Source organism: Podarcis raffonei, chromosome 8 (assembly GCF_027172205.1).
Source record: "Podarcis raffonei isolate rPodRaf1 chromosome 8, rPodRaf1.pri, whole genome shotgun sequence".
NCBI classification, from domain to species: Eukaryota; Metazoa; Chordata; class Lepidosauria; order Squamata; family Lacertidae; genus Podarcis; species Podarcis raffonei.
Window position 1 is genome coordinate 81548532 of NC_070609.1, and position 13642 is coordinate 81562173.

The 13642-nt window shown below is 48.7% G+C and overlaps 1 protein-coding gene across 5 annotated transcripts in view; it reads right to left on the minus strand.

Annotated features, from left to right (window-relative positions):
- LOC128419896 (chloride channel protein ClC-Kb-like) overlaps positions 1–13642 on the minus strand; it is a 31968-nt gene that overhangs the window by 9313 nt on the left and 9013 nt on the right. For all 5 annotated transcript variants that reach the window (XM_053401128.1, XM_053401125.1, XM_053401126.1 and 2 more), the window contains 7 exons: positions 12261–12389; positions 10794–10922; positions 8073–8212; positions 6568–6645; positions 5232–5310; positions 3286–3411; positions 1045–1129 (listed from right to left, as the gene is read on the minus strand). In XM_053401128.1, the coding sequence (XP_053257103.1) occupies positions 1045–1129; positions 3286–3411; positions 5232–5310; positions 6568–6645; positions 8073–8212; positions 10794–10922; positions 12261–12389 (766 nt within the window). The remainder of the gene's footprint in view (positions 1–1044; positions 1130–3285; positions 3412–5231; positions 5311–6567; positions 6646–8072; positions 8213–10793; positions 10923–12260; positions 12390–13642) is intronic.

Here is a 13642-nt window from a genome sequence, read left to right on the forward strand (position 1 = left end):
CTGAAGTCATTTTGACTCTCTCAACTTGACCTCAAATATTTTTCTGCAAGGAGGAAGGAAATGGGAAAAGCTTTCCAATCGTCTTTGGACTGTAGGGGCTTACACCTCCCTTTTCAAATATAGTCTGGCAAGTATCTGTTAAGCTGAGTGAAATATCAATATGTGTAAGAGATTCAGGAACTAAAGTATTTACCATCTCAAAGGAATGGCCAGGCTACCCAGAAAATACAAGCAAGTAAGGCATTCATTGGGATGCGGGTGGCGCTGTGGGTTAAACCACAGAGCCTAGGACTTGCCGATCAAAAGGTCGGTGGTTCAAATCCCCGCGACGGGGTGAGCTCCCGTTGCTCGGTCCCTGCTCCTGCCAACCTAGCAGTTCAAAAACACGTCAAAGTGCAAGTAGATAAATAGGTACCACTCTGGCGGGAAGGTAAACGGAGTTTCCATGCGCTGCTCTGGTTCGACAGAAGCGGCTTAGTCATGCTGGCCACGTGATCTGGAAGCTGTACGCCGGCTCCCTCGGCCAATAAAGCGAGATGAGCGCCGCAACCCCAGAGTCAGCCACGACTGGACCTAATGGTCATGGGGTTGGGTCCCTTTACCTTTACCTTTAAGGCATTTATCAGGTATCCTGGCAGACAGGAGAGAAGCAACACTCTCAAATATCTGCTGGGGACCACTTCTGTGATATATATATATGATTTTTGGGGGGGTGTCTTGGGGTACAGGGTGGGCAATTTCAAAAGTCTTTATAGGGGCTTGCGCACCATTGTTCTGGGTTTCTCCTACCTCCTTGCAAGGAGAGGAGGGAACTCTGTTGCAACAGAAAAATAAAGATCCCCCTTGCTTTCTATGGATCTTGCCTCCATCCATTCATCTCTGACCCACCATTGACTTAGGGGACTCAGTCCCTTCAGGAGTTGGGCAGCAAAGGCAACCCCCCTAGTTTTCCCTATAACAGCACACTCCGCTACCCAGAATTATTGAGGGGGTGCTTTAAATATATGGGGTGGACCTGACCCCAAAACCCCTCACCCATCTCACCCGAGGAACATGAAGAAGAATGTCTCTGGCAGGTCAAAGGGGAAGTCAATCTTAAAGCTGGTCTTGAAAAGAGCCATGATGGTCTCTGGGAAGGGAGAAAAAGCGAGGTGTTTTAAACACAAAACAGCGGTGCTCACAAAAATAGAAGCCCCCTTCCTCGTCTACCTGTGTCCCCCCCCTGAAATATACTCAGAGTCGCAAAGTGATTTCATGCTCTTTATTCAGCTCATAGTGGTGAGGAGGAATGAATGAAAGTCCCCTCAAAGTATCTGCTTTATATACATTATTTACACAATGGGCTGCACATGATTGGCTAATTCCGGAATTCTACTGTAAGCCAATCAGGTTGTGGATTCACTTCTATCTGGAGCATGATTGGGTAGTTCCTGCCAACCAATCATACTGCTGCATTGTTCTAGGACCAATCAGACTGCTGCCTTTTGGATCCTATCGTTCTAGGACCAATCAGACTGCTGCAGTTTGGATCCTATTCAACTCAGTACATAACACCCCCCCACTTTCCTTCCACCCAAGACCCCCTTCCCCAATTTCTCACTTTCCCCTCTTCTCTCCCCCGTCTCACTTAAGCCCCCCACCCCACCAATGGCCAACATTTGCAGAAGGCCATTTGCTTGGGACCAAACCCCAGTTTGCTCTTGCACAGCCAGGCAGGGCAACCAGCGAGCCACATTGTTTAGCACCCATCACCTGCTCACTGTGGCTGCTGAGGTTTGTCCCCAGAGAGCCTTCCTCCATCACCAACATCCAGGTCCAGGGTTTCCCAAACTGGGGTCTCCAGTTGTTTTTGAACCAACATTCCCATCATCCCTGACCACTGGTCCTGCTAGCTAGGGATGCTGGGAGTTGTAGTCCAAAATCAGACAAGTTTGGGAAACCCTGCTCTAGAAACATCTTCACGCAGCATCGGTAGTGGCTGGTAGGGTGGGAGGCAGGGAGCCTAACAGTAGGTGGCGCCAGAGCCAACGACAGGGAAACTGCTCCTAGCCTTGCTCCTTCCATCCTTCCTTTTCGCCTCCCTGCTAGTTCTTCTTCAAGGGCAACACTGAGCCTAAGGAGGATTAGCTGTGGTTCCTGCATTTGAGGGGGGGGGGGTTGAACTAGATGACCCTTTGGGAAAGGGAGGCAGGTGGGCCTGGAGGGGTGAAGACTGAGATAGGTGGGGCAAAGCCCCCCTTTGCACACATAGACCATCCTCCACTGCATGGGGGAAATGGCGAGGAAGGGAAGGGAAGGGGTTCCAGGGAGGGGGACACACCTAGCCTGTTTAACTAGGGTTGCCATATTCGCAAAAGTGAAAATCTGGACAAAAGTTGTTGAGCTTTCTTTCCTTTAGGGGTGGGGGGAATCAAACATTTTTGGGATTTTAAAGGGTTTTTTAAAGTTAAAACAAACAAACGTCCTACTTGCCATACATTCGGGTTTCCCCAGACATTTTGCCGATTCTGCGAAAATCTGCCCAGACGCCATTTTCAAGCGTATGGCAGCCCTAGTTTCCCTTCCCTAACACAAAACATCCATTTTGCAGCAAACCTGAGGGTTCAGCATTTCCAACAAGGTTGCCACAATTGCTCAGTCATCTCTTTCCAGGGCAGTTGTGGTCACTTTAGAATATTAGTATACCTGAAGGAGCGTCTCCACCCCCATCATTCTGCCCGGACGCTGAGGTCCAGCGCCAAGGGCCTTCTGGCAGTTCCCTCATTGCGAGAAGCAAAGCTACAGGGAACCAGGCAGAGGGCCTTCTCGGTAGTGGCATCCGCCCTGTGGAACGCCCTCCCACCAGATGTCAAAGAGATAAACAACTACCTGACATTTAGAAGACATCTGAAGGCAGCCCTGTTCAGGGAAGTTCTTAATGTGTGACATTTTAATGTATTTTAAATCTTTGTTGGAAGCCACCCAGAGTGGCTGTGGAAACTCAGCCAGATGGGAGAGGTATACCGGTAAATAATAAATTAGTATAATTATTTCCACATGTGAGGCTTAAACTGCTGTCTCCCAGCAAACCCCCCCCCCCAATCAAATCTATTTCCAGCCCATGCAAGGTAAGAGCCTAAGATTGTGCTTAGCTTGCCAAGAAAAGCAGCAGGTGGGGAGAGGTGTTTGCTATCTGGATGAACACGCTGGCCAGGGCGCCCAACACTGCAGAGCAAACTGGAAACAAGAGGTTCTCTCTTCCCACCCACTTTGCACTTCCCCAGCAACTCTGATCAACTTCCTCACCTTGTTCACTGTTGAAGACGGCCAGCAGGCGAAACATGAATGCCCCGCAGGTGGCTGAGAAGAATCCCCTCCAGTAGTCCCGGACGGCGAAATGGGAGGACACGACCTCGATGCTGAAGAGGACCCCTGGGTGGGACCAGATTGGGAGGAGAATGGGCAGGTGAAGAAAACAGGTAAGGCAGAGGTCGGCAACTGGCAGCCAATATGCCCCGACCAGAGGCAGACCTAGGCTCCCTTGTGCCTTGGCAAGGAGATGCATTGATGCCTTCAAAGTTGGGAGAAACCATAGACAAGAAACTCATAAAGTTTTGAAATAAAAAAATTAAGGTCATGTGTGTGTGTGTATAAATATATATATACAGTGTGTGTATATATATATATATATGTGTATATATATATATATATATATATATATATATATATAATGTGTGTGTGCGTGTGTATATATATATATATATATATATATATATATATGGGACGCAGGTGGCGCTGTGGGTTAAACCACAGAGCCTAGGACTTGCCGATCAGAAGGTCGGCAGTTCGAATCCCCGCAACGGGGTGAGCTTCCATTGCTCGGTCCCTGCTCCTGCCAACCTAGCAGTTCGAAAGCACATCAAAGTGCAAGTAGATAAATAGGTACCGCTCCGGCGGGAAGGTAAACAGCGTTTCCATGCGCTGCTCTGGTTCACCAGAAGCGGCTTAGTCATGCTGGCCACATGACCCGGAAGCTGTACGCCGGCTTCCTCGACCAATAAAGCGAGATGAGCGCCGCAACCCCAGTCAGCCACGACTGGACCTAATGGTCAGGGGTCCCTTTACATATATATATATATATATATATATATATATATATATATATATATATATTGTTCATAAATGCACCGATCAAGCATGTACATCGATATATAAACCACATGTCTGAAACCCCACAGAAAGTCCTGAAACCATTTTGTCCCTCCCAAATTGACCTCAAACATTTCTCTGCAAGGTCGAAGGAAAATGGAAAAGCCTCCCCATTGTCTCCTCCTTCACAAATCCTGTCTTAAGAGTATGTCTGTGTATGAATAGGGTGAGCCTGTGACCTGGCTCAGGAACTAAGTATTTGTCATTACAAAAGACTGGCCAGGCTCCCCAGGGTATCCAATCAAGTGACTGTTAACAGGTCTGCCAGACAGGAGATGAACAACGCACTCAGATTTCTGTTGTAGACCGCCATTCCTGTGATGTAGGTATGATGTATCTGGGGGTGGTCTTGAGCTACACCCCTTTCTGTGATATAGGTATGATATTTCTGGGGGTGGTCTTGGACTCCAGGGCAGGCAATTTAAAATGTCTATATAAGGGCGGGCACACCTTTGTTCTGGGTTCCTCCTCCTTTCCTGTGTGTGAGGGGAGCACCCTGTTGCAACAGATCAATAAAGATCAGGCTTACTAGCTGCTTTGCTTCTCAATATTCTCTGGTTGGCCTCTGTTATTTTCTCCGACCGATGGAGAAGCTACAAAGGACTCTATAAGGGCTCTTGTGTCCCCCATAAGGGGATAAGGGCAGATTTCTGTTTATTACAGTTTGCTGTTTGTCGCCTCCTGTGCTCTGCCACTGACTTCCTCCACGGCCGTGACTGGATCCCTCAGCTGAGACACCCAGAGGAGTCTGCAAACCTTGTCTCGCTGCCCAGAGCTGTGGGGGGGTCTCTTACCCATTTCAAACCAGAGTGGAGAGGTGTGGTTTTTGCAGGCCCCTCGCCAACACAGCCCCCTTACCCCAATGACCACCGGTTTGCCGCTTTAGACATGAGCTGCTTGACAGCGCGACACAAAGCGTTTTCACCAAACACGCACAAACTCCAAGCTCTGTAAACTTTGCAAGCCACTTGCCAGCTAGGTTTACTGAATCTGACCCACGGGTAGGGCAAAGCTTTCCTGGTCTGTGTGCTTGTTTCTCTTACCGCTGATGGGAGCCCCGAAGACAGTGGCCACTCCAACAGCCGCTCCAGCCACCAGCATCTCGTTCTGTTTGCTCTTATTCTAGGAGGAAGAGAGATCCATTTGCTAAGTGCCTCTTGCATCTGCCTGAGAGCCAGCGCGGCTGAGCATGAATCCCCCAGGGCTCCAGAATGGGTGCTGAGTGCTGCATTTGCCTTCCAAGCCAGCAGGAGCCACTCCAGTTTGACCCCTTTCCAGCTCTGTGCTCAGATTATTAAACTGAGCAAAGATTGGGGGAGACAATCCGTTCCTTCCGGTTCATCTCCGTTCTCATTTCAACATTAGTTAGTGATTTTTGAAAAATAAAATAAATGAGATCTGCAACATTCTAGTGCGAATGTTGTTCCTAGTTCCTGATAGGCTCATCTGTGTGTGTGTGTGTGTGTGTGTGATTTTGCCTAATGTACACATTTTTTTTTTTTGCAAAGCCATTTCTCTTAATATAACATAATTTGTGTATGTTGCTTTTCCCTAATGCATGCTCTTTATGTACACTTTGCCCTGGTTCTATGCGTTTCTGTACACATGACTCTGGCTTGCAAAATTTGGGAAGGTCCAAATTTCAGAGGATGGCTGCAATTTAGGTTTGCGTTGTTAGAATTCCTGCTCCATGATTGCAGTCATGGGATTTTTGTCTATCACATGACGGTATATGTTTTGACTCCACAGAGTGGGAAGTGACAGGATGTTTGTGTTACTGTGTTCCGTGAAGTGGGACTATTGTCCTTTGTTCTTTTTCTCTTTGCTGTCTGTTGCTAGAGAGAGAGGGAGCCATGTTGTAGTGCTCCGTGTGTGTTTATATGTAAATAAAGTAGATTAGCCAAAATGCTGAGTTGCTGAGGCCTGTCACACAAGTTGCGAAGACTCTGTGGATCCCTAAGTGTGCCGGTGTCAATTGGCATCGGTCGCTGTGATGTTCGGGCTGAAGAAAGCTCTTGAAGATCCCGAACGAAATATCAGGAGGGAGAGAACATGCCAGTTGGTCATGTGTCTTTACCAGGGTCCTACTCGAGTGTAGGACGAGCTCCTAACATGCGTATTGTTCTGGACTCACCTCTAACGTGAATGGACTCGAATTTCTCCTCTGTCTCCCCTGCCTCAAAAGTACCCACTGAAAATGCGGTGGGGTGGTTATTTTGTGGGGGCAGAAATCACCTCTTCAGTCAACCTGGTTGTGACTGTAGGAAGGTGTCATGAGGGACAATGAATCTACATTTATCAATCTAGTGAAGGAATGCTTGGGCAGGCCCACTCCACCCCTTAGCCTTGGTGGGGGGTGGCTGTCCCCTTGCTCCTTACCTCATATTCCCCAGAGACACTGGTCCGAATCTTCCCTAAGTAGGCAGCGATCATGCTGGAGAGGTGAACAAAAGGCCCCTGGGGGAAGACAAGAGGAGGGCAGATTAGTAGAGGAAGGGATTCTACAATTATATAGGGATGCTTGGGCTGCGATTCCTACATTGCAGGAGATTGGTGAACCACCATCTGGTATGCAGGCTGAGACCCTACCTCCCAGCGGACTGTCTCATCAGAGTGGTGCATGCTCTGGTTATCTCCCGCTTGGACTATTGCAATGTGCTCTATGTGGGGCTACCTTTGAAGGGGACCCAAAAACTACAACTAATCCAGAATGCGGCAGCTAGACTGGTGAGTGGGAGCGGCTGCCGAGACCGTATAACACCGGTCCTGAAAGACCTACATTGGCTCCCAGAAAGTTTCCAAGCACAATTCAAAGTTTCAGTGTTAACCTTTAAAGCCCTAAACGGCCTTGGTCCAGTATACCTGAAGGAACGTCTCCACCCCCATCATTCAGCCCGGACACTGAGGTCCAGCTCTGAGGGCCTTCTGGCGGTTCCCTCACTGCGAGAAGTGAAGCTACAGGGAGCCAGGCAGAGGGCCTTCTTGGTAGTGACGCCCACCCTGTGGAACACCCTACCTTCAGATGTCAAGGAAATAAACAACTAGCTGACTTTTATAAGACATCTGAAGGCAGCCCTGTATAGAGAAGTTTTTAATGTTTGATGTTTTATCACATTATTATTATTATTATTATTATTATTATTATTATTATTATTTTGTGTTTTTTTTAATAAATTTTTATTGGTTTTTTCCACACATAATACAAGACAATACAACACAATACAAGACATACAAACATATAAACACGTATAATTTCTTAACCTTTCATTTCTTAAGCCTTCTTTCAGCGACTTCCCCATACCTCCCCTTTCTGCATCCCTGTTATCAATCTTTTCAGCATCCCCTAATTTCATATTATTATTATTATTTTGGAAGCCACCCAGAGTGGCTAGGGAAACCCAACCAGATGGGTGGGATATAAATAAATTATTATCATTATTATTATTATTATTATTATTGCAATCCCTTCCTACTTTACAATTTTATGATTCTGTAGGAATCCGGTGTATCTCCTGCAGAGGGTGGCATGGTCCACTGACCCAAGTTTCTTGAGTGGACCTGGAGGCAAAAGTTGCAGGCCGCCAACTCGCCTCCTCTCCTAGACCCAAGCTACCTTGCTCTAAAACTGCTGGGGGTGTGAGCCTCTTTGCAAACAGCCACAGGGTGTAAACCAGGCATCCCCAACCTTCGGCCCTCCAGATGTTTTGGACTACAATTCCCATCATCCCTGACCACTGGTCCTGTTAGCTAGGGATCATGGGAGTTGTAGGCCAAAACACCTGGAGGGCCAAAGGTTGGGGACGCCTGGTGTAAACAGTGAAGAAAAGCTCTGCAACCTAGAGGCCATGGGCTGCTTCCCTTTGACCGACCAACGGGTCACTTACGACTTTCCCAAGGAAGATGGTGCTCCCGCATGCCAGGGTGCAGGTCAGGCCCACGACTTTGGCGCTAAAGTTCTCGATGGCCAGGTATTCTTCCAGGATGACCCCGGTCAGGATGATCTTGAGCTCAGGAATGCCGGAACCTGGAAGGAGCACACAGAGAGGAGGTTCCAGGTTGTTTGGGGGACCTCCAGCCAGGCTAGGAAGATGTTCCTGGTGGCCTCCTGAGCAGGATCTGCCTCTTTTCTTTCTGCATTGGCCCCACCCAACAGCCGTCTCCCTGGCCCACCTCACAGGAGGCCTGTTATGTATTCAGTGGCCTGTGTTTGCCTGAGCTTAAGACTGGACTGAAGGGACGCGGGTGGCGCTGTGGGTAAAACCTCAGCGCCTAGGACTTGCCGATCGTATGGTCGGCGGTTCGAATCCCCGCGGCGGGGTGAGCTCCCGTCTTTTGGTCCCAGCTCCTGCCCACCTAGCAGTTCGAAAACATGTCAAAGTGCAAGTAGATAAATAGGTACCGCTCCAGCGGGAAGGTAAACGGCGTTTCCGTGTGCTGCGCTGGTGCTGGCTCACCAGAGCAGCTTCGTCACGCTGGCCACGTGACCTGGAAGTGTCTCCGGACAGCGCTGGCCCCCGGCCTCTTAAGTGAGATGGGTGCACAACCCTAGAGTCGGTCACGACTGGCCCGTACGGGCAGGGGTACCTTTACCTTTACCTTAAGTCTGGACTGAGGATTCTGAGCTCCTGTGTTCTGATTCGATACACGTTGTCCAATCACAGAACATTTCAGGATTTGGGCCTCTGACATTGGCCCTTGAACCCTGAGTCGTGATTCGCAGTTTGGAAGTTTAGACAGCCAATCACTTTGGGAGTAGGAGTGGCCCAGCCTTTCAGGAATGTATATAAGCAGTTGCTTTGCCTCTGTTTCCCAGTTATGTGGTTCAATAAAGGTTCTTGCTGTTATCACTCCTGTTATCACCTACACTTTAAGGCCTTTGCTGAGTTAGCCAATTAGTCCATCCAGCTCAGTTCTGTCTACACTGACTGGCAGCAGCTCTCCAGGGTCTCAGGTCCCACTTGGAGTTGCTGGGCATTGAACCCAGGGACCTTTGGCATGCAAAGCAGAATGTTGTTCTTCTAAGCGGCATTCCTTGCAAGCTGAGTGAAGACCCTTCCTGCATCTTAATGCAGGAACTGAGGACCCTTGGCCTATTGAGCTCCGTCTTGTCTACACTGACTGGCAGAAGCTCTCTGGGTTTCAAGCAGGGAGCCTCTTCCAGCCCTACTCGACGATGCTGGCAGGGCAGGGCTGGATTAACCATTAAGTAAAACAAGCACGTGCTTCGGGCATCGAGGGAAAGGGGCACCGCAGGAAATTTTCCACTGCCGGATTTTTAACATTAATGGCCACAAATTGCTCAGCTGAGCGTTCATTTTCTCAGTTGAAGTATATTACAAATCCCAACAGAACAGCTATACAAACAAGGAATGCTGGATGCCTACTAAGTATAGTAGCAAATGTGTTACGTCAGATGTTTTGAGAATCTGATCAAAGATTTTGCAATTTAAAAAAGCAGAAGAAATTTTTTCAAACACAAATAAAGTGGAAGTATACAAGCAGCATTTTCGATCTTACTGTAGGTTTTGTTTCGTTTTGAAAAATGGAATTTTATTTTACTGTTTATTGTTGATTATATTTGGAATTAGATATATGCAGGGGCAGTGCTTTTTTTCCAAAACATTTTTTTAAGGATACTCTCATTTTGACTCAAGAAAACTACCATTTTATAGGCCACCATCAGGGGTAGCAACGGAACTGAGGATTCACCACACTAGAGAAGAAACTAAAATTTTTAACATTTTTAGTTTCTTCTCCTGTTAGATTCACAAAATGTTTCGGGGTATGCATACCCCTGCGTACCCCCTGAAAAAAGCACTGTGCAGGGACACCAAAATCTATTAAATGCTTAGGGCCTCTAAAGCTCTTAACCTGGCCCTGTTCCAGGGGCTGAATCTGGGGGCTTCTGCATACCACTTGAGCCCTGACCTTTCCCCAGAGTACAAACTCAGTGGCTTCCTGCACCCCAGTCCTCTAACAAATGAATTGTGTTTACACTCTTTCCCAGCGGCATCAGGCTTCCTTTTGGAAGGAAGGTAAAGGTAAAGGGACCCCTGACCATGAGGTCCAGTCGTGGCTGACTCTGGGGTTGCGGCACTCATCTCGCTTTATTGGCCGAGGGAGCCGGCATACAGCTTCCAGGTCATGTGGCCAGCATGACTAAGCCGCTTCTGGCGAACCGGAGCACCGCACGGAAACGCCGTTTACCTTCCCGCCGGAGTGGTACCTATTTATCTACTTGCACTGGCGTGCTTTCGAACTGCTAGGTTGGCAGGAGCAGGGACCGAGCAACAGGAGCGCACCCCGTCGTGGGGATTCGAACTACCGACCTTCTGATCGGCAAGTCCTAGGTTCTGTGGTTTAACCCACAGCGCCACCCGCGTCCCTTTTTGGAAGGAAAAGGAGGTGCAAATATGACAGTTAAGACAGAAGTGGTGAGCAGGAGTACCTAATGTTCCTTCTCCTTCTCTTCCCTCTACTGTTAAGTTGCCAGTGAATCAGGCAGGCAGGCTGCTGAGCTGCTGGCGGTTTGGGGCTGGGGCAAGCTTCGCCCCTTGGCCGCCAGTGGCCGACCCCTGCTCCCACTCACCCACCCAAAGGCTCACCTGCAGAGTGTGGCGTGATGCTCTGGGCGAAGCCAGTCGAGAAAGCCGACAGCGCGATGGGGTACATGGTCCAGGAGAGGTACTTCAGCACGGGGTAGTCCCCAATCTCTTGGTAAAGCCACATGTGGGCTAAAGAAACAGAAAGGAAAATCCACATGTCCTTCTGGACGCATCACCTAGCAGCTGGTTCAAACTGGGCGGCTTAACACAAGGATGGAGGAACCCATGGCCCTGCAAACGTAGTTGGATTCCAACTCCCCTCATCTAGTCACTGGCTGGGCTGCCTCAGCAATGGCTGGAGGACCACACAGGCCATTTACTGCCCCTGGCTACCCCCATCACTACTCTGCCTTCTTTTGGGGGTTTTTGGACTACAGTTCCCATCATCCCTGACCACTGGTCTTGCTATCTGGGGAAGATGGAAGTTGTAGTCCAAAAAAACCAACACCCACAACCCAGCTAGAGACCCAAAATTGGGAAACACTTGTCTAAATGACTCTCAGGCTCCCTTCCAATTCTGTGATTCTATGAATGGACAGATGGAAATCATATGTGGCACTCTGGATGTTGCTGGACTCCAACTCCCATCATTCCCCTGACCATCAGTCATCCGGGCTGCTGAGGCTTCTGGGAGTTGGAGTCCAGCAGTGAACTGAAGGGCATCACACTGTCTTCCTCTGCCTTCGCATTTCGCCCAGTCCTTTTAAAAGCTGTGCAAGAAGGTTAGTTTTGTGAATAGCTTCTGAGGGCGGCTTTGTTCTAAGGGCTTCAACATCCCACAGTGTCGTTCTTATAAATGGCATTGCAAGTCAATAATTGCTGCTAATTGGGCCCAAAGGCAGAACAGAAGTATTTTAAATGAATGAGCCCATTAAAGGGGATACATGTGAGGAGGCTTCGATCCTTCCTGTAGGGGCTCTGATGGGAGAATATTCAACTAAGTACCCAACTAAGTCAGGGATTCTTTAGCACTGCGGCAGGTGGACTAGGCTAGATGACCCCTGGGTCCCTTCATCTCTGCAATTCTGTGGTTTTACTAAGGTTTACACTCACAATGAACCCATTGAAAACAATGGACCAATGTTGGCAAAGTCTATTAATTTAAAAGGGGCAACCCAGCCAGATGGGTGAGATATAAATAATAAAATCATCATCATCATCATCATCATCATCATCATCATCATTTAGCCCAGTGTTTCCCAAACTTGGGTCTCCAGCTGTTTTTCAGACAACAATTCCCATCATTCCTGGCCACTGGCCTTGCTAGCTAGGGATGATGGGAGTTGTAGTCCAAAAACAGCTGGAGACCCAAATTTGGGAAACACTGATGCTGCTGCAATGCAAGAATCCAATTAAATAAATCTGATGAATAATAATTTAGCTCTCCGGTTCTCCTGGTTCCTCCTGCTGCCTTTCAGAGATTAGGGGCCTAAGGCTGACTGAGAGCGGTCTGGGGGTGTCTGTTACCGTTGGCCATCCTGGAGACGGTGAAGTCCATGGCGAAGCTGACCAGGGCCATGATGACCCCCAGGGCGAAGAGGAAGTACCAGTCGTCCCCCACGCGGAAAAGTTGCCGCTTGACGAACTCCAGGCAGCCTGGAGGGGGCAGCAGAGGACCAGGGTGAGTCAGGTACTTGGCACCCAAAAGAAGAGACGCCCAGCGAAGGTTTTTTTTTGGGGGGGGGGGCATCCACAGACCTTTCATTTGGCACACATTGGAATCCACCACCACACCCCCAAAATGCTGACATTCTTATATGCAAATTAAAAGACGCCTGCTTCTTGGGAGAAAAGCAATGACAAACCTAGACAGCATCTTAAAAAGCAGAGACATCACCTTGCCAACAAAGGTCCGTATGGTTAAAGCTATGGTTTTCCCAGTAGTGATGTATGGAAGTGAGAGCTGGACCATAAAGAAGGCTGATCACCAAATAATTGATGCTTTTGAATTATGGTGCTGGAGGAGACTCTTGAGAGTCCCATGGACTGCAAGAAGATCAAACCTCTCCATTCTGAAGGAAATCAGCCCTGAGTGCTCACTGGAAGGACAGATCCTGAAGCTGAGGCTCCAATACTTTGGCCACCTCATGAGAAGAGAAGACTCCCTGGAAAAGACCCTGATGTTGGGAAAGATGGAGGGCACAAGGAGAAGGGGACAACAGAGGACGAGATGGTTGGACAGTGTTCTCGAAGCTACCAGCATGAGTTTGACCAAACTGCGGGAGGCAGTGGAAGACAGGAGTGCCTGGTGTGCTCTGGTCCAGGGGGTCACGAAGAGGCGGACACGACTAAACAACTAAACAACAACAATGTCCATGCTAGTGAGGAGTCATAGAATTGTAGGGTTGGAAGGGACCCCAGGGTCATCTAGTCCAACCCCCTGGGATGCAGGAATCTCAGCTAAAGCATCCTGACAGATGGCCATCCAACCTCTGCTTATAAACCTCAAAGGAAGAGGAGAAAGTGGATAAGACTAAAATTCAGGGTCACCCGATTCAGCAGAGATTCCAGGCAGGCAAATCAAAAGGACTTGTCTGCACTGTTGTGAAATGTAACTGACGGAACTCCCTGCCACAAGGTTCTGATTCAAATTGGCTTAAATAGGGAGAAGCTGACACCCACCCACGGAGGGAGACGAGTCTGTTACATCGCAGGGGGTTGGACTAGATGACCCTGGGGTCCCTTCCAACGCTACAATTCTATGACTCCTAACTAGCATGGGCAGCCAGGATTTTTGATGCGGGGGGGGGGGAGGGGAACCTCAGATTTGTATTGGTTTTCATTGATTTTTTTGGAGGGGGGAGCTGCGCCCATGCTACGCTCATGCTCACTAGGCCTATATTTATAAA